This window comes from Ornithorhynchus anatinus, chromosome 8, assembly GCF_004115215.2.
Source record: "Ornithorhynchus anatinus isolate Pmale09 chromosome 8, mOrnAna1.pri.v4, whole genome shotgun sequence".
NCBI lineage: Eukaryota > Metazoa > Chordata > Mammalia > Monotremata > Ornithorhynchidae > Ornithorhynchus > Ornithorhynchus anatinus.
Genome location: NC_041735.1, coordinates 3,255,693 through 3,273,890, shown reverse-complemented (window position 1 = coordinate 3,273,890; position 18,198 = coordinate 3,255,693). Strand labels below are relative to the sequence as shown.

The 18,198-nt window shown below is 57.1% G+C and overlaps 1 protein-coding gene across 3 annotated transcripts in view; it reads left to right on the top strand.

Annotated features, from left to right (window-relative positions):
- Nucleotides 1–18,198, top strand: part of LOC100089313 (myocardial zonula adherens protein) — a 63,708-nt gene that overhangs the window by 29,632 nt on the left and 15,878 nt on the right. For 2 of the 3 annotated variants that reach the window (XM_029070599.2, XM_007660160.4), the window contains exons 11-13: nt 8,870–8,953; nt 10,174–10,274; nt 12,211–13,400. In XM_029070599.2, coding sequence (XP_028926432.1) covers nt 8,870–8,953; nt 10,174–10,274; nt 12,211–12,322 — 297 coding nt within the window. In that variant the 3' untranslated portion in view covers nt 12,323–13,400. Of the gene's footprint in view, nt 1–8,869; nt 8,954–10,173; nt 10,275–12,210; nt 13,401–18,198 lie in introns of those variants that run through there. The other variant, XM_029070600.1, reaches the window with a different exon arrangement.

The window sequence follows — 18,198 nt, the reverse complement described above, 5'->3', positions numbered from 1 at the left end:
GGGGGAGTTGGAGGTATCGGATGGTCCGTCCCTAACCATGGGCGGGAGTGACCGGACCAATTGACGAGTCATCCAGATGTCTCGGTGCCACTGTGAGAGACAGAGTCCTGGGCTGAGTGAACACTGGGCCCAACCCAGTTCTATAACTGCTGCCTGGAAAATGACTTCAAGGGAGAGGAGAGCGGGCCGAGAAGAGCGACGGAAAAATTCGGGGAGCCCATCCTATGTGGGGAATCGAAGGACGCGCGGAGGAGATGAGAAGGCCGAGGGGATTGCATCTCTGCTTGCAAGAGCCTGAAGGTCTTGGAATTTCACCGTCGTCACATGGATGGGTCCCTAGGGGCTGCACCACCCAAGCTGGAAGGGTGACCGGAAGAACCATCGATCTCATTCAGACGTGTCGGTGGCAGCCGGGTGGTCCGGGGCCCTCCCGGGGGCAAAGACTGTCCTTCCCTGGTGACCGAGGGCCCTTCCTGGTTCCTCCCAGCTCGCTTTTCCTCCCCCCACTTCTGCTCCGCTCCAGCCGGTGGTCTGGGACAGCTCCTCGCTCCTCTCTCTCTCTCTCTCTCTCTCTCCCCCATCTGCCTTGCCTCTGCATCCCCAAGGGTGGGGCAGCGGGCAACTCCGGGGAGACCACACTCCAGCTCTTTCTTCCCGGATCTCGGCCCCGGGCGGCTCCACGGTGTCTCCGTGTGGCTCCGTTTGAGCCGGAACCCCGGGGGGGGGTCGAGGGTCCCGCTCGGCCCGGACCTCCCATTCCCCCTACGCTCCTGGGAGCCCCCCCGGATCCCGCCGTGGGATTGGATCCGTCCGGTCCCGGAGCAGTGACGGCTCCCGGAGGTGCCAGGGAGGGACGAACGTCTGCTCCAGCAGAGCGGCGACACGGAATCGGGATGCATCCTAACCCGCTCCCTTGACCCGTTTCCAGATCATGTCCCATGAGCTCTTCTCCAGATTTAGGCTCCGGCTCTTTGGCAGCTGACGGAGCGGGAGCCCGAGCCCCCCGAGAAGCCCCGCCGCCGTCGGCGCGACCGCGGAAGAACCTCCCGCCGACGGGGCTGACTTTTCCCCACGACCTTTGAGAGCCCGACCCCGCTGGAGAAGGCCGGACCCCCCCGAGGGCCGAACCCCAGCACTGCCGACGTGAGCGAAGTCCCAGAGAGAGACGGGTGGAGACCAGCCGGGACGCTGCCGACCCTTGACCCGCGGCCGGCAGGGCGGTGACGAGTAGAACGTCTGTGCGGGGCTGGGCCCGGGATCCCAAAGAACAGCCCCCCGGGATCTCCCCAGAGAGACCCTCTCTGAGGCCGGAGCCTCACCGTACACCAGGACTCTGAGGAAGTTCTCTTTCCCGCCATCTTTGCCGTGGGACAGTGAACGTGGAGTGTAGTGGAGAGAGCCCGGGGCAGGGAGGCAGGAGACCTGGGTTCTAATCTCACCTCTGCCACTGCTCTGCCGTGTGACTTCGGGCAAGTCGTTTCACCTCTCTGGACCTCAGCTTTCTCACCTGTAAAACAGGCGTACCGTTACCCGCCTTCCCCTGCCTCACGAGGACGTGTCGAGGACAAAAGCGGGTCGTAGTTTGCCGAAAGCACTTTGGAAATTGAAAGGTTCCTCCATAAAGTCAAACGCAGAGTCTTACTGTGAACCCTTCTGGTTTGAAATGCTAGCGGCAGCAGCTCCCGTCGGTCCAGGATATCAAAACGCCCCCCTGTCCCACTCTTCCGTCCACTGGGCGAGTGTGAGAGTGAGGCAGGGGGTTGCATTCCCGTAGGATTTCGTACAGTCTGAACTACAAGTCCCCGAATGCCCTGGGACCTGAACTGTGGGTCCCGAGCGAGCACCGAAGCTGGCCCGGAGCGGCCAAAGACCAGTGCGTGGGAGACGGAGTGAGGGGTCGAGCTGAGACCGTCCCAATTCTGGAACGTTGGTCCGTTGGTCTAAAACTCCGGAGGACAGCAGCCGTCCCGGACCGTCCCGGCTCAACCAGGACTCCCGGTCAGGGTTTTTGCTGCCGGACGGCAGCCGGCCCCGCCACACCTGCGTGAGGAAGGAGGAGGTCGGCCGTGGGCTTTCGGCGCCTTGGTAGAGGGCGGACACAGCAGGACGGTGGCCAGACCCCCGGGAAAACCGGGGGATCTCCGCCTCTCTGGTCCTCGTCTCCTGCTCCTCCGGAAAGCCCCGAGCTGGGGGAGGGGAGCCAGGGTTTCCCATCAAAGCCCCACGCTAAAACCCTCCCGCCCACCACCCCGAGTCCGCCCGCCTCGACCCGCCTGCCCTTGGCCGTCTCAGGCAAGGCGCTGGGCCAAGCGTCACCCGGAGGGGCACGTTAAAGGCTCGGGCCACCCCCCATCAGCTCTGGGTGAAGGGTACGGAGGGCGGGGGTCTGCTCTCTATGCCGCCACCCTCCTCCATCCTGGGCATCCCTCGCTTCCCGACGGTGCTTTCCTCTGGCGGCAGGCCCTGCGAGGCACAGGTTAGCCCTGGCGCTGATTTCCTCCAGAGCTTCCGACCTGTCCTCGTGTCCAGGGGTGCTCTTCTGCGGGGACTGTTCGGGGCCTCCCGGGGGAGGGGTCCCGGGAGGGACTCAGCCTTTGGGAGAAATGACTCAAAAAAATCTTCTTGACCTCCTGCAGTGGGGCGAGTTTGCCGTGGGGGTAAGTCGTCGTCAATCTTCAAGTGGGCAGGTCTGTGTATACATATACATGTGTGCGTGCGCGACGGGCGGAGGACAAATCTGGGTGCGAGAATTCAGACCGATAGTCTGCCCTGGGCTCGTCTCACTCCTAACTGTATCTCGAGCGGACGTGTTCGACTTAAAAGCCCAAAATTACATCTGGGCACCCATACCCTTTTGGTATTTATTGCGCAGGAGAATATTGGAGCTTCATTTTACGAAGTGAAATTCATGTAAATAGTCCACAGGTTTATTGTATTGTAAATAAAATGCAACACGTCGTTCTTAGAGATGTGGTTAAATCCGCTCCGGGCTAGAGGTGCCCTCGGCTGCGCCGGGTGGCCGGCTGGGGTGGGAGGCGGGGGAGGATGTGCCCAGGAGGAGGCACCGCCTCACAGCAACCCCCCCCCGACAATGCCACTCCCGTTCACCTCCACAGCCGGTCCGGCCCCCGGCTCCGTCGCCCACGGGGCTGCCGGTGGGCCTTGGGGGGGGGTGGGGCGGACCGCGTGCTGTCGCCCTCTTGGACGCCCGGTGTCGTGGCTGGGGATGGACTCTTCCTTCAGTGACCCGGTACAGGTCATCCAACCGACACTCCGGACTCTCCCTCAGTGACCCAGCCTGGACCATTCAACTCCTCTGACTCTCCCCAGTGACCCATCCCGGACGATTCGACACCCCTGAGGCTCCCCCAGTGACCCAGCCTGGACCGTTCGACACCCCCGACTCTCCCTCCGGTGACCCGGCGTGAGCCATCCGATACCCCTGACGCTCACCCCCACATCCGTGACTCTGCCCTCTCCAACCCCGACTCTCCCCGAGTGATTCAGCGTGGACCATCCCACACCCCCGACTCTCCCCTCTCCATCCCCGACTCTCCCCGAGTCACTCTGCGTAGCCAAATGATGCCCACCTGGCCAGTCAGGTACCTGCTGAGGGTCCCGAGTCGGAGACCCCGGTGCCACCTGACTGGCAAGCAACGGGCGGAGTGCTCTTCTGTCTCAGGGTCTTGGGCACAAGCTCCTTTTTCGGGCAGTGACCCGAGTCAGGTGGACTATTCCCGCGATGTGGACGTCACCTAAAGCCTTCAGCCCCTGGGTGGTGTTGCCGTCTTTCTGTACCAGGAAGGCAACTTAAGGGCATAGACAGGGCAGGAAACTGGAGGGCCGCGGCCGAGGGCGGGGTGAGTTGGAGGTGAGTACGGGGCGGGGTTCCGGGCTTGTGTTCCTTCTCTCTACCGGTGCCATTCCGTGAGTAGAGTCAGGGATAGCGGAGCTCCTGGGACCTGTAGTCCCAGAAGAGCTGGGGCTGCCCGGAAATCTTGAGTCTGATCAGAATTTGTTACTCTTATTATTAATAATAATATCACCACATAATATTATTAATGTCACGGGCTCTAATAATGGTAATAATAGCAATTGTGATATGTTTTAAACACTCGCTGTGCGCCAGGCACTGTCCCGAGCGCCGGGGTGAATGCAAGCTAATTGGGTCGGACACAGTCCCTGCCCCACGTGGAGCTCACGGTCTTCACCCCCGTTTTACAGATGAGGTAAGTGAAACACAGAGAAGTTTAACGGCTTGCCAAGGTCTCGCGGCAGACGGGCGGCAGAGTCGGGATTAGAACCCAGCTCCTTCCGACGCCCAGGCCCGCGCTCTATCCGCTGGGCCGTGCTGCCTCTCACGATCCATACCCCGTCAGCAGAGAGCAGGGGCGGATCAGAGTCGGCCTGGGTCTCCCACCGGCCACGGGCTTCTGGGGAGAGGGGCCTCGGGGGAGATGCTGCCCGATTCAGAAACACCGTCCGAGCGTGACTCGGCTGACCCGATTGGCATTTCATCACCCCTCTGTGCCCGGCCTCTGGCCCGAGACCACAGCTAGCACTGGGGGGGCACTGGGAGAAAGCTGGACCAGAGGGCTGGGCCTGGCCCGCGCACAGCTCGGGATTCAGAGCCGGAGCACGTGTGTCGGGAGTTACTGACGCTCTCGACGCACGTGCTCGGAACTCAGTAGCTCCAGAACGGTCAATAAATAGTACCCGTACTGCTGAATAACCCCCCCTTCTCCCCGCCTAAGAGGGAACCTAACTTTCCCTTCTACATCCCCAACCGGAATAATAATAACGTTGGTATTCGTTAAGCGCTTACTGTGTGCCGAGCACTGTTCTAATAATGATAATGTTGGTATCTGTTAAGCGCTTACTATGTGCAGAGCACTGTTCTAAGCGCTGGGGGAGATACAGGGTCAGCGGGTTGTCCCACGCGAGGCTCACGGTCTTAAGCCCCATTTTCCAGATGAGGTCACTGAGGCACAGAGAAGTGAAGTGACTTGCCCACCGTCACACAGCTGACGGGTGGCAGGGCTGGAATTCGAACCCACGACCTCCGACTCCCAAGCCCGGGCTCTTGCCGCTGAGCCACGCTGCTTCTCTAAGCGCTGGGGTAATCAGGTTGTCCCACGTGAGGCTCACAGTCTTAATCCCCATTTTCCAGATGAGGTCACTGAGGCACCGAGAAGTGAAGTGACTTACCCAGAGTCACACAGCCGACGGGGGGGGGGGGGGGGGGGGCGGAGCCGCGATTAGAACCCATGACCTCGGACTCCTAAGCCCGTGCTTCTTCCACAGAGCCGTGCCGCCTAACCACTTGTTCGTAAATCTGTCGGAATTCCTGCTAGGAGATCCCGGCTTTGCCGCTTGTCAGCTGAATGACTGTGGGCAGGTCACTTAACTTCTCTGTGCCTCAGTGACCTCATCTGTAAAATGGGGATTGAGACTGTGAGCCCCAAGTGGGACTACCTAATTACCCTGTATTTACCCCAGCGCTTAGAACGGTGCTCTGCACATAGTAAGCGCTTAACAAATACCGACATCATTATTATCATTATTATTATTAGATGACTATACGTGATGGCCAAAGGTGACTCTACACCTTCCTGTCGTCGATTTAATGGTAATAGTGTTTAGGGGCAGTTTTGTGCCTGTCACCTCTGTGATACTGTACTCTCCCAGTCGCTTAGTACGGTGCTGTGCATACAGAAAGTACTCGATAAAAACGATCGATCGATCGATTGAGCACCCACTGGGTACTTTAAAGTGTCCTTGGGAAGTACAACCCGCAGCGCGACCTTGGGCAAGTCACGTAACTTCTATGCCTCGGTTTCCTCAACTGTAAAGTGGGGACTCGATACCTGTTCTCTCTCCTCCTTAGAGAGTGAGGTCCTTGTGGGACAGGGACCGCGGGGCCTGATTACCTTGTGTCTACCCCACTTGTCAGCTGTGTGACTGTGGGCAAGTCACTTAACTTCTCTGTGCCTCGGTTACCTCCTCTGTAAAACGGGAATTAAGAGTGTGAGCCTCACGTGGGACAATCTGATGACCCTGTATCTACCCCAGCGCTTAGAACAGTGCTCTGCACATAGTAAGCGCTTAACAAATACCAAATTATTATTACCCCAGCTCTTAGAACAGTGTTTGACATATAAGAGAAGCAGCGTGGCGGAGCACGCGGCAGAGAAGCAGCGTGGCTCAGTGGAAAGAGCCCGGGCTTGGGAGTCGGAGGTCCTGGCTTCGAATCCCGGCTCTGCCCCTTGGCAGCTGTGTGACTGTGGGCGAGTCACTTCACTTCTCTGGACCTCATTTCCCTCATCTGGAAAATGGGGATGAAGACTGTGAGCCTCATGTGGGACAACCCGATTCCCCTGTATCTCCCCCAGCGCTTAGAACAGTGCTCTGCACATAGTAAGCGCTTAACAGATACCAACATTATCATTATTATATAGGAAGCGCTTAATACATACCATTTAAAAATCCCCAAAATACAAACAAACAAAAACAAATGACGCATTCCCCTCACACAAGGAGCCTCTGCTGTACTCCGGGGTGACCGACATAAAATACATACAAATAGAGCAATCAAAATAAATCAAGGTTTAATTGAATATATATCTGTACATATCTCTCTCTCTATATACACACACACACACACACATGCTAAGGATGGGTTTGAATTAGTAAATAAGTGGTCGAGATGGCTGTTGGGTTCGTTCTTCTGACTCAGGTTGCTGGGTGTGGAAGTGTTTCCTTGATAAACACTTAGTAAGCGCTCAACGAATTCCATTGATGATGATGATGACGATGATCCGTGGCTTGGTGGAAAGAGCCCGGGCTTGGGAGTCAGAGGTCATGGGTTCCAATCCCGGCTCTGCCACTCGTCAGCTGCGTGACTGTGGGCAAGTCACTTCGCTTCTCTGGCCCTCAGTTACCTCATCTGTAAAACGGGGATTAAGACCGTGAGCCCCACGTGGGACAACCTGATTCCCCTGTGTCTACCCAAGCGCTTAGAACAGTGCTCTGTACGTGGTAAGCGCTTAACAAATAGCAACATTATTATTACCGTAGCGCTTAGAACAGTGCTTGGCACATAGTAAGCACTTAACAAATACCATCGTTATTATTATTCATTTCACGTCTCCCCTCTCTTACTCTCCTCCTCCGGTCCCAGCCGGCCTCCCGCTCTAGCGCTGTAACTCCCGCCCGCTTCTTTCTCCGGAGACGTTCTCTCTTTGCCCTCCGCAGTCAGAGGGCTAAGACTGAGGGAAAGAGCCCGGGCGTGGGAATCAGAGGTCGTGGGTCCGGATCCCGGCTCTGCCACTTGTCTGCTGTGTGACCTTGGGCAAGTTACTTCACTTCTCTGGGCCTCAATTCCCTCGTCTGTTAAATGGGAACAGACGGTGAGGCCCATGTGGGTCTGTGGCCAATCTGATCAGCTTGTATCTGCCCCAACACTTAGAAGGGGCGGCCCTTAGCAGGCCTTTAGCGGTTGAGGCCGGCCGGCCCGTAGCTCCCCTCCCCGCCCCCCGCCTTAGCGGTGGCCGGCCCCTTCCTCCCTGCTGGAAATGGCGGAGACCTTCTCCCCCCAAAACTTGCCAAGGTCCCCCAGCCGGCCCAGAAGGCTCCAACCAGGGGGGTGATTGAGAAAAAAAACGAATCCAAGAGTGAGGTTCAAGGGCCGTTGGCAAACGAAGCCGGATTAGGGGCAGCTGCGTGACGGAGCCTGCGATTTTGCAAAAACTCGGCCCGGGGGTGGGAGAGAGGGGATGGGGGATGGCGGGGAGAGGTCCAGGGTTCAGCAGAGATGCAGACGGCTGAGCATTTCCAGACTGGATTCTGCAGGCTTCTGCAAAGGATCCCATCGATCAATTAGTACCCTTTACTGAGCACGGACTGTGTGCGGAGCACTGTACTGAGCGCTTAGAAGAGCACGGGAGAGCTAATGGGTGCGATCCCTGCCGTCCCGCCCCCTTCTGTCTGGACTCATTCATTCATTCAGTAGTATTTATTGAGCGCTTACTACGTGCAGAGCGCTGTACTGAGCGCTTGGAATGGACAAATCGGTACCAGATAGAGACGGTCCCTGCCCTCTGACGGGCTCACGGTCTAATCGGGGGAGACGGACGGACGAGAACGATGGCGATAAATAGAATCGAGGGGATGAACGTCTCATTAAAACGATAGCAAATAAATAGAATCAAGGCGATGTACCTCTCATTAACAAAATAAAGAGGGTAATGAAAATATATACAGTCGAACGGACGAGTACGGTGCCGAGGGGAGGGGAAGGGAGAGGGGGAGGAGCGGAGGGAAACGGGGGGAAAAGAGGGTTTAGCTGCGGAGAGGTGAAGCACGGCGGTAGAGGGAGAAGGGGAGCTCAGTGTGGGAAGGCCTCTCGGAGGAGGTGAGCTGTAAGTAGGGTTTTGAAGAGGGGAAGACAATGAGTTTGGCGGAGGTGAGGAGGGAGGGCGTTCCGGGACGGCGGGAGGACGTGGGCCGGGGGTCGACGGCGGGATGGGCGTGAACGGGGGACGGTGAGGAGGTGGGCGGCGGACTCCCGGCCTTCCTCTCCTCTGCGTGTTCACGCCTGGAGGTCCGAGGCCAGGGAAAGACAAGGAAGGCCCAGGGTGCTGTGCTACCCAGCCGATAGATTGCCCTGTTGAACTGGAAGCTCCCTGAGGGTCAGGGATGAGGAGGTCCTGCTTCCGGCGTCCTCTCCCAAGCACTCAGTAGAGTGCTCGCCCCGCAGCCGGCGCTCGGCACGTGCCATCGGTAGAGGGATCGACCGATCGCTCGGCGGGATTGACGTTCACGCCTCGGGTCTCGGGTTCTGACTCCCCGGGAATTGTTTTCTGTCCAGGTGGAGTCGTTGAAGAGGAAGGTGCAGCAGAAACAGCTGTTCATCTTGCAGCTGCTGGAGAAGATATCTTTCTTAGAAGGCGAGGTATGATGCCACATGTGTGTCGGGGGGAGATCTGTTCGCGTACGTGTTATACGCATGCGATTTTGGGGGCGTGTATTTGCCGTGTTGCTCGGGGAGCGGCGCCTTCAGGGGGGCTGAACCTGCCACGGGCACTTGGACACGCAATCATTCAGCCGTATTCACTGAATGCTTACTGTGGGCGAAGCACTGTTCTAAGCACCTGGGAAAGCACAATATAACGACAGATACATTCCTGCTCACAGCGAGCTGGCAATCGTGAGGATCCAGAAGCTATTTCCAGGCCCCCCGAGGGGGGTGGGGAGTTCCCAGAAGCCGCCAGGGTTTATTTGCTCCATCTTCTGCACGGCCCGCTGCCGGGGAACAATCGGATTGGCTGATCGCCTCTCATGGGGAATGATCGGAATGGCTGGACGGGGTTCTCGGTCTCACGTGTCCATAGGCTAGAACGTGCACAGACGTGGAGAATGGGGGATGTGGGCCCGGGATGGTCGCTCGGGACAGTCTGGGCTCAGCACCGCGAGGCCGGGACAAAAATTTGTGTGCCCTTGCCCCGTGCTAGCTCTGGGGTCTGAGGTCTCCCCGCTTGATTAGCTTGTATCTACCACAGTGCTTAGTACAGTGCCCGGCACATAGTAAGTGCCTTACAAATACCCCAATATTATTTATCTGGGAGCAGGCGAGGCCTGAGAAGTGGGTGAATTGCGTGTGGGTCGCCAGTGAGGGCCAGAGGGCCCAGGTCCTACCTCTCCCCGGGGCGTGGACAGGAAAGGTGTGGGAAGGAGACAGCAGACGGCAGGGCCGGGCGGCCGGTGGGGCCGGAGTTGTAATTTCCGGGCCCGGCCTCCGCCCGCCGCCTGCGGTTCACAGGTGTGTGAACCCGGTGGATCTGGAGTGAGGGAGTGGGCCGGGGTCATCCCCACCCACCCCCGGCAACGTGACCGTCCACAGAGAGTCCTCTAGACTCTAAGGTCCTTAGGGGAAGAGAGCCCGTCTGCTTGTTCTGTTGCCCTGTACTCTCCCGAGCACCGAGTACGGTGCTCTTTTTTTGTGGTATGTGTTAGGCACTTATTATGTGCCCAACACCGTTCCGAGCGCTTCGCCGTGTGACTCACGTCAGGCGCGGTCCCGCGCTGGGTGCGGGCCGGGGTCGGCGCGTGGGTGTCCGGGGCCCCCGGGGCGACGGCGGCTGACCGTCTTCTTCCTCCCCACTGCCCGCACAGAATAAGGAACTGCAGGACCGCCTGGACTATCTCAACGAGACCCGATCACAGGCTGAGGTGGAAACCAGAGAGATCGGGGTGGGCTGTGACCTCGCTCCCAGGTAAGCGGCCTTCCCCACTCCATCCCACGCCTTGGGTCCCTCGGGGGTTGTGCGGGCGCTCCCCGCACGGGCGGTCCCTCCTGGGAGTGTGGGGATGAACGGGGCCGGGGGAGCTGCCGGGGCAGATCTCTACCCGGGCGAGCGCAACGGATGGGCAGAGGCAGGGTGGGAAGGAAGATGGAGGTGGGAATCGGTCCATTTGCCACGGGCCGGTGTGCCGGCGTCGCTCTCTGCTGGACATCGGGGGGTCTTGGTCCCCGTCGCTGGTCCTTCGCCCCACTCCTCTCTCCCCGATTCTCCCTTTCCCCTCTTTTGTCCACCTCTTTCTTGTTTCTTCTCTCACACTCTGTTCTCCTCCCTCTCAGTGTCCGCTCCTTCCCCTGTCCTCCCCTCCTCAATCAACCGGTGGTATTTATTGAGTGCTTATTTAGCACAGTGCTAAGCCACAAAAACATTAGACCGTATAACCCGCGTAGCCCAGGGCTCTGTCCCCAGCCGGGCCCCAGGGTGCTTGGAAGGGCTATGTGCTATCTGTCGTCCTCCTAGGCGCTCATTCTCGACAGCTCTGACTCCCTCCTCTCCATCTCTGATTCTCCCCTCTCCATCCTCGCCTCTTTCCAAATGACCCAGCAGGGACCATCCAATCCCCCGACACTCCCCTCTCCATTCCTGGGGTAGGGGCCATAGTGAGCTCTCCCGCAAGAAAGAGCAGGAGGCTCTTCCCTCTCAGTCCCGCCTCCCCAGTCCCTCTGGTCTGCCTCAGTCTGTTCCTGGATCCCCTCCGGGCCTTTCTCGGCCTCTCCTTCTTCTTCCCCCAGCCTGTCTCGGTCTATCCTTGGACTCTCCCAGGCCTGCCTTGGTCTTTCCTTTTTCTTCCCCTGGCCTGCCTCAGCCTCTCTCAGGTCCTCCCGTCCTCTCCCCGGACACCCCCAGGCCTATTCCTACCCTGGTCTGCCTCAGTCTCTCACTGGACCGCCACACCCCTCTCCCCCCGACCCCAGGCCTGCCTAGGCCTCTCCTTTTTCCTCGCCCTGTCTCAGCTTCTCCCTTTTCCTTCTCCCCGCGCCCAGGCCTGCCTCGACCTCTCCTTGTTCCTCCCCCGGCCCGCCTCAGCCTCTCCCCGGGTCCCCTCACAAGCCTGCCTTGACCTCTCTTTTTTCCTCTCCCGGTCTGCTTCAGCCTCTCCCCAACCTCCCTGGCTTGCCTCAGTCTCTCCCTGGTCCATCCCAGTGTGCCTCAGCCGCCTCCATTCTTTGGGCCCTGAGCCCAGAAACGCCCTGAGCCCAGAAACTCCACGCCACTCTCCATCTCCCCAGTGGTAGCTCCTTCCTCCGAGAGTTCGAGGATAGAGCAGGGAGTTGGAGCAGCGACTCGGCCTGTCGTACTGCTGCCCCTCAAGTCCCCTGCCCTGCTGGGCCGGGGCACGGTGGGAGCTGCGATTTTCCAAGCCGTTTTCCAGTCGTGGGGGCCCAGGGTCCGCTGATGGTTGCGCCCGATCAATCAGCTCCAGTTTTATTAAACTGTACTCTCCCAAGTGCTTAGTACAGTGCTTTGCCCCCAGTAAGTGCTCAGTAAATACGATTGATTGATTGTAAAATGGGGATTAAGACCATGAGCCCTCTGTGGGACAGGGACTGTGTCCAACCTGATGATCTTGTATCTGCCCCAGTCCTTAGAACAGTGCTTGGCACATAGGAAGCTCTTAACTAATACATTAAAAAAATAGGTATTGAGCACCTCTGTGCGCAGGACACTGTACTGAGCGGTTAGGAGAGTGCATAGTCCCGGCTCTTAGTGAGCTTCCAGTCTACTTCATTGTCCAGGTGGGAGCTGCAGGGCCCAAACCACCCCCTCATAGGCCCGCCCGGCTCCAGGGTCCCGTGGGGCTGACCGTTTCGGAACCGTTCCCTGACCCGCCTTCCTTCTACTCCCTCAGTGAAGCCGGCGTTTCCAGCAGCGGCCGGACCCGGGAGATTGTGCTGCCGACGAGAACCTACACCCCGTACACCAGAGTCCGGGACCTCGGCCCCAAGAAACCCCTCTCCTGAGCCCCGCCGGGGGCCCGGCCACTGCCACGGGGCACCCGGGACCATCCCGGCCACCACCGAGACGGCTCTGGGGACCACCCCGGGATGGACAGACGACCTCCGGGGAGCCGGAGAAACTGAGGAGAGTCCCCGGGCTCCTGAGATGGTCTCGGGATGGTCCCGGGCTCGGGCAGAGAAGGCCCCCCCGCCCCCTTGGGGTTTCTTTCTGATGGACGTCAGACGAGCGGTCGGTTCCGGGCCCGGGAATTAGACGCTCAGCGTCGCCTGTTACAGGGCAGAGCCTGGTCTCTCCTCGCAAGTATTAGTGGCCCCGGCACTCCTTCGCCAGAGAAGTGCCACCTTTAAAAGAAGATCTCTCGACATCGCAGGGCTATTCAGAGGCCTCCTTGGCCCTGGTGGTTCTGGGGCTGGAGCTTCTCCCACCCGCTGCTCTCGCTCTCCTGGGGAGCCACCCTCTATCCCCATTTCTTCCTCTTTCTGTCTCGCTCCACCTGGCGTGAATCTCTCTCTCTCTCGCTCTCTCTTTCTCCTGAGGAATCTGGGCGGCTCAAAAGATTTCCACGGCCCTTGGGGGCGGCCATCTGTGCCCGCAGCCGGGTGTCGGCATCAGAGCCGAGCCGGTGGTCAGAAAAACGGAGAAAGTCCGAGTCCGTTTTGTTCCCGTGCCTCTGCCCGCTGGGGAAGGCACCTCTGTCCCTGGCATCATTGATTCTGTCCGGGCCCTAAAGAGCCGGGGGCGTGTTGGGAGCAGAGCGGGGGCTGCTAAAACTTGTCAAGGCTACCGTGCCCGTGCTCTATACGGGGCATCTACTGGCAGGGCACTGGATTGGGTTCCTACCGTATTCAGGGCCTTAGACTGGGCACCTACTATATGCAAGGTGCAGTCCTAAGTGCTTGCTGTGTGCTAGGTCTATTTCTGGGCACTTACTCTGGGCAGGACACTGCCCCGGGCATCTACTTTGTGCTGAATGCTGTACTGGGCGCCTACTGTGTACAGAGCACTGTACCGGGCCCCCTTCAACGTGCTGAATGCTGAACTAAAGGGGTGGAAATGCACAATAAAAGAGAAAAAGATGGATCCTTCCTTCCAGAGGTTTATAATCTAAAGGAGGCAAGCAGGTACTAATTTCCAAACACACCGTGGTTCAGAGAGAAGGAGCAGAGAAGGAAATGATAAAAAAGAAAGTAAGGAATTCACACCTTCCAAGCAGCATTTTGGGATGGTGGTGATTGTAAGCTTCTTAAGGACAGGGAATACCAGGAGACTCCTGAGGATCCTCCCTGTCTGAGAGAGATCCAGGACCGTGTAACCTGGAGGAAATCCTTCAGAGCCGCTGCCGAATTCCCATTTGGCAGAAGGAAGCGTGAGCCTTTGGAAAGACGACAGGTCTGGGAATCAAGATACCAGGGTTCTAGTCCTGGCTCATTCATTCATTCAATAGTATTTATTGAGCGCTTACTATGTGCAGAGCACTGTACCAAGCGCTTGGGATGAACAAGTCGGCAACAGATAGAGACGGTCCCTGCCGTTTGACGGGCGCACGGTCTAATCCGGGGAGACGGACGGACGAGAACAAGGACCTGCCGCGTGACCTCAGGCAAGTCACTTAACATCTCTGTGCCTCGACTACCCCATCCTTTAACCGGAGATAAAGCTGTGAGCCCCAGGTGGGACAGGGATTGTGTCCAATCGATTTGCTTATATCCATCCCAGCACTTATTAGAGTGCCTGGCACATAGTAAGCGCTTCAGAAATACCACAATGATCATTATTATCTCTGGACTCAGTTTCCTCAGCTGTAAAATGGGGAAAAGAATCCTGTTATCCCTTCCTTTAGGCTGTGAGCCCCAGGTGGGGCAGGGACTAAGTCTGATCTGATCAACTGATTCTTCCTCAATGCTTAATAATAATAATAATAATGTTGGTATCTGTTAAGCGCTTACTATGTGCCGAGCACTGTTCTAAGCGCTGGGGTAGACACAGGGGAATCGGGTCGTCCCACGTGGGGCTCACGGTCTTAATCCCCATTTTACAGATGAGGTAACTGAGGCACAGAGAAGTGAAGTGACTTGCCCAAAGTCACACAGCTGACGAGTGGCTGAGCCGGGATTCGAACCCATGACCCCTGACTCCAAAGCCCATGCCCTTTCCACCGAGCCACGCTGCTTAGCACGATGGTGTGTCAGAGAGTAAGCCGCTCAATCAGTATCACTACTATCATTATTCGACAGGGCAGACTGAGTTTTTATGGTATTTATTAAGCGCTCACTATGTGTGGATGACGATGATGGTATTTTTTAAGCGCTTATCATGTGCCGAGCACTGATCTAAGCACCGGGATAGATACAGGGTTATCAGATTGTCTCACGTGGGGCTCACAGTCTTAATCTCCATTTTACAGATGAGATAACTGAGGCACAGAGAAGGTAAGTGACTCGCCCAAAGTCACACAGCTGACAAGCGGCGGAGGCGGCATTAGAACTCACAACCTCTGACTCCCCAAGCCGGGGCTCTTGCCACTAAGCCACGCTGCTGCACTGTGTTATAAGTGCTGGGGTAGATACAAGTTCATCAGGTTGGACACGGGCCCTGTCCCACGTGGGGCTCACCGTCTAAGTAGCAGGGATTAAGATTTCATCCCCTATTTTACAGTTGAGGAAACTGAGGCACAGAGAAGTTACAGTTGAGGAAACGGAGGCACAGAGACGTCAAGTGACTTCCCCAGGGTCACTCAGCAAGCAATCGGCAGAGTCGGGATTAGAACCTAGGTCCGCCGACTCCCCAAACCGTGCTCTTTCCATCAGGCCAAGCTGCCCCCCTAAAAAAGAAGACGGCTTGCGTGCATGTGGGACCTTAAGGTGATGTCTGTGTTTGTTCGGTCATTCAGTCATATTCATTCATTCATTCAGTAGTATTTATTGAGCGCTTACTCTGTGCCGAGCACTGGACTAAGCGCTTGGAATGGACAGATGGGTAACAGATAGAGACGGTCCCTGCCCTTCGACGGGCTTCCGGTCTAATCGGGGGAGACGGACGGACGAGAACGATGGCAATCAATAGAATCGAGGGGATGAGCGCTTACTGTGTGCAGAGCACTGTACTAAGCACTTGGGAAGTACAGTTCAGCAACAAATGGAGACCATCCCTGCCCACAGCAGGCTCACAGTCTAGAAGGGGGGAGACAGATATCAAAACAAACAAACGGGCATCAGTAGCATTATGATAAATAAAAAAGATGATAGATATATACACATCATTAATAAAAAATAGAATTAGAATGATAAATATGTACAGATATACAGAAGCGCTGGGGGGCAGGGGGGTAGAGCAAAGGGAGGGAGGTGGGGAGGGGGAGCAGAGGAAAAGGGGGGGGCTCGATCTGGGGTTTGCGTGAGTCTAGTTTGTGCGTTGGGGTGGGGAGGGGGCTCCTGCCGATGAAGCCAGCACCTCCCCAAAGCCCGAGACCTACTGAGTGGCAAACGCTGTACTGAATAATAATGATAACGTCGGTATCCGTTAAGCGCTTCCTATGTGCCGAGCGCTGTTCTAAGCGCTGGGGGAGATGCGGGGTCATCGGGTCGTCCCTCGTGAGGCTCGCCGTCTTCATCCCCATTTTACAGAGGAGGTAACTGAGGCCCAGAGGAGTAAAGTGACTCGCCCACGGTCACACAGCTGCCAAGGGGCAGAGCCGGGATTCGAACCCGTGACCTCTGACTCCCAGGCCCGGGCTCTTTCCGCTGAGCCGCGCTGCTTCTCTAACCCCCCCGGTGACGCTGTCCGTGGAATTCCAGTGTTGAGAATCCCCTCCGAGCGGGGGTCCAAACTCAGGGGAGACGAATTTTCGGTTCGGCCTCTCCTGGGCCCGTGACGGGGGCGAGGTATTTTAAGGGGTTCGGTTGTTTGACTTGAATCCCTCGGATATCGGCCGGCCCCCCTGCTCCCGTCTGACCGAGAATGCTGTCGCGGGAGCTCCTGGAGGAGCGGTGTGGCCTATGGGGAGAGCATGGGCCTGGGACTCGAGGGGCCTGGGTTCTAATCCCGGCTCTGCCCTCTCCCGAGTGGGGCTTTCGACGCCTCTCCCCTTGGGGTAATAATAATAATAATAATAATAATAATGTTGGTATTTGTTAAGCGCTTACTATGTGCAGAGCACTGTTCTAAGCGCTGGGGTAAACACAGGGGAATCAGGTTGTCCCACGTGGGGCTCACAGTCTTAAGCCCCATTTTACAGATGAGGGAACTGAGGCACAGAGAAGTGAAGTGACTTGCCCACAGTCACACAGCTGACAAGTGGCAGAGCTGGGATTCGAACTCATGAGCCCTGACTCCAAAGCCCGTGCTCTTTAGCACGGTTAGGAACGTTAGGGGTTAGGGGTTAGGAACGTTGCGTCTGCAGGGCCTGGGGGGCGGGAAGAGGGGAGAGGGGTTGGGGCGTCTTCCTTGGGAATGTTTTCTTTGGCAGGCTCAGCCTTGGGAACAGGAAGTCGCTCCCTTGTTCCAGGTTTAAGACCCCTTGGAACCGGAGCCCAGAGAACGGACGAGCCTGACGGCGGGAGAAAGAGCCTGGTTTTATTTTTCTGGAGGCGGAGCGGGTCGCCCCCCTCACCGTCCCCACCCGTGGCTTCCCCACCGCTCTCCACATCGCAGTCCGTCCCCCCCCCCCCCCCCCCCGGGCCCCGGGAATGACCAGCGACCCTGAGGATTTTCCTCCGGCCTTTCTCATTCCTGTGGTACTTGGTAAGCGCTTCCTAAGAGCCGAGCACTGTACTAAGCGCGAGTGTAGATACAAGACTATCTAGGTCATGGGTTCTCATCCCCTCTCTGCCGCTTATCAGCCGTGTGACTTTGGGCAAGTCACTTGACTTCTCGGGGCCTCAGTTACCTCATCGGTAAAATGGGGATGAAGTCTGTGAGCCCCACGTGGGACAACCTGATTACCTTATATCTACCCCAGCGCTTAGAACAGTGCCTGGCACATAGTAAGCGCTTAAATACCATTATTAATTAATTAATTGACAGGTCCCACATTGAGCTCACAGTTACCTTATATCTACCCCTGCGCTTAGAACAGTGCCTGGCACATAGTAAGCGCTTAACCAATACCATTATTAATCAATTAATTAATTAAGATAGGTCCCACATTGAGCTCACAGTTACCTTATATCTACCCCAGCGCTTAGAACAGCGCCTGGCACATAGTAAGCGCTTAACCAATACCATTATTAATCAATTAATTAATTAAGATAGGTCCCTCATTGAGCTCACAGTTACCTTATATCTACCCCAGCGCTTAGAACAGTGCCTGGCACATAGTAAGCGCTTAACCAATACCATTATTAATCAATTAATTAATTAAGATAGGTCCCGCATTGAGCTCACAGTCCAAGTTAGAGGGAGAACGGGGATTGAATTCCCCATTTGGCCGATGAGGGAACTGAGGTACAGAGAAGCGGAGTGGCTTGCCCAAGGTCACCCAGCAAGCGATTGGCAGAGTTGAGATTAGAACCCAGGTCCTCTGACTCACAGGCCTGGGCTTTCCTTACAGTGTAAGCTCCTGGAGAGCGGGGGACTGGTGTCTGCCTTCTGGTGTGCCCGCCCAAGCGCTTAATACACGGTGCCGCGCCTTCACTGGGCATTCGGTGCTCCCAAGGATGGAAGGCTTGACCAATCCCTTCCTTCTGGGATGCTCCCCCGAACGTTTAATACGTAGTGCCGCGCCTTCAGAAGGCACTCAGTAGAGCAGCGTGGCTGAGTGAAAAGAGCCTGGGCTTCGGAGTCAGGGGTCATGGGTTCGACTCCCGGCTCTGCCACTTGTCAGCTGGGTGACCGGGCAAGTCACTTCACTGGGCCTCAGTTACCTCATCTGTAAAATGGG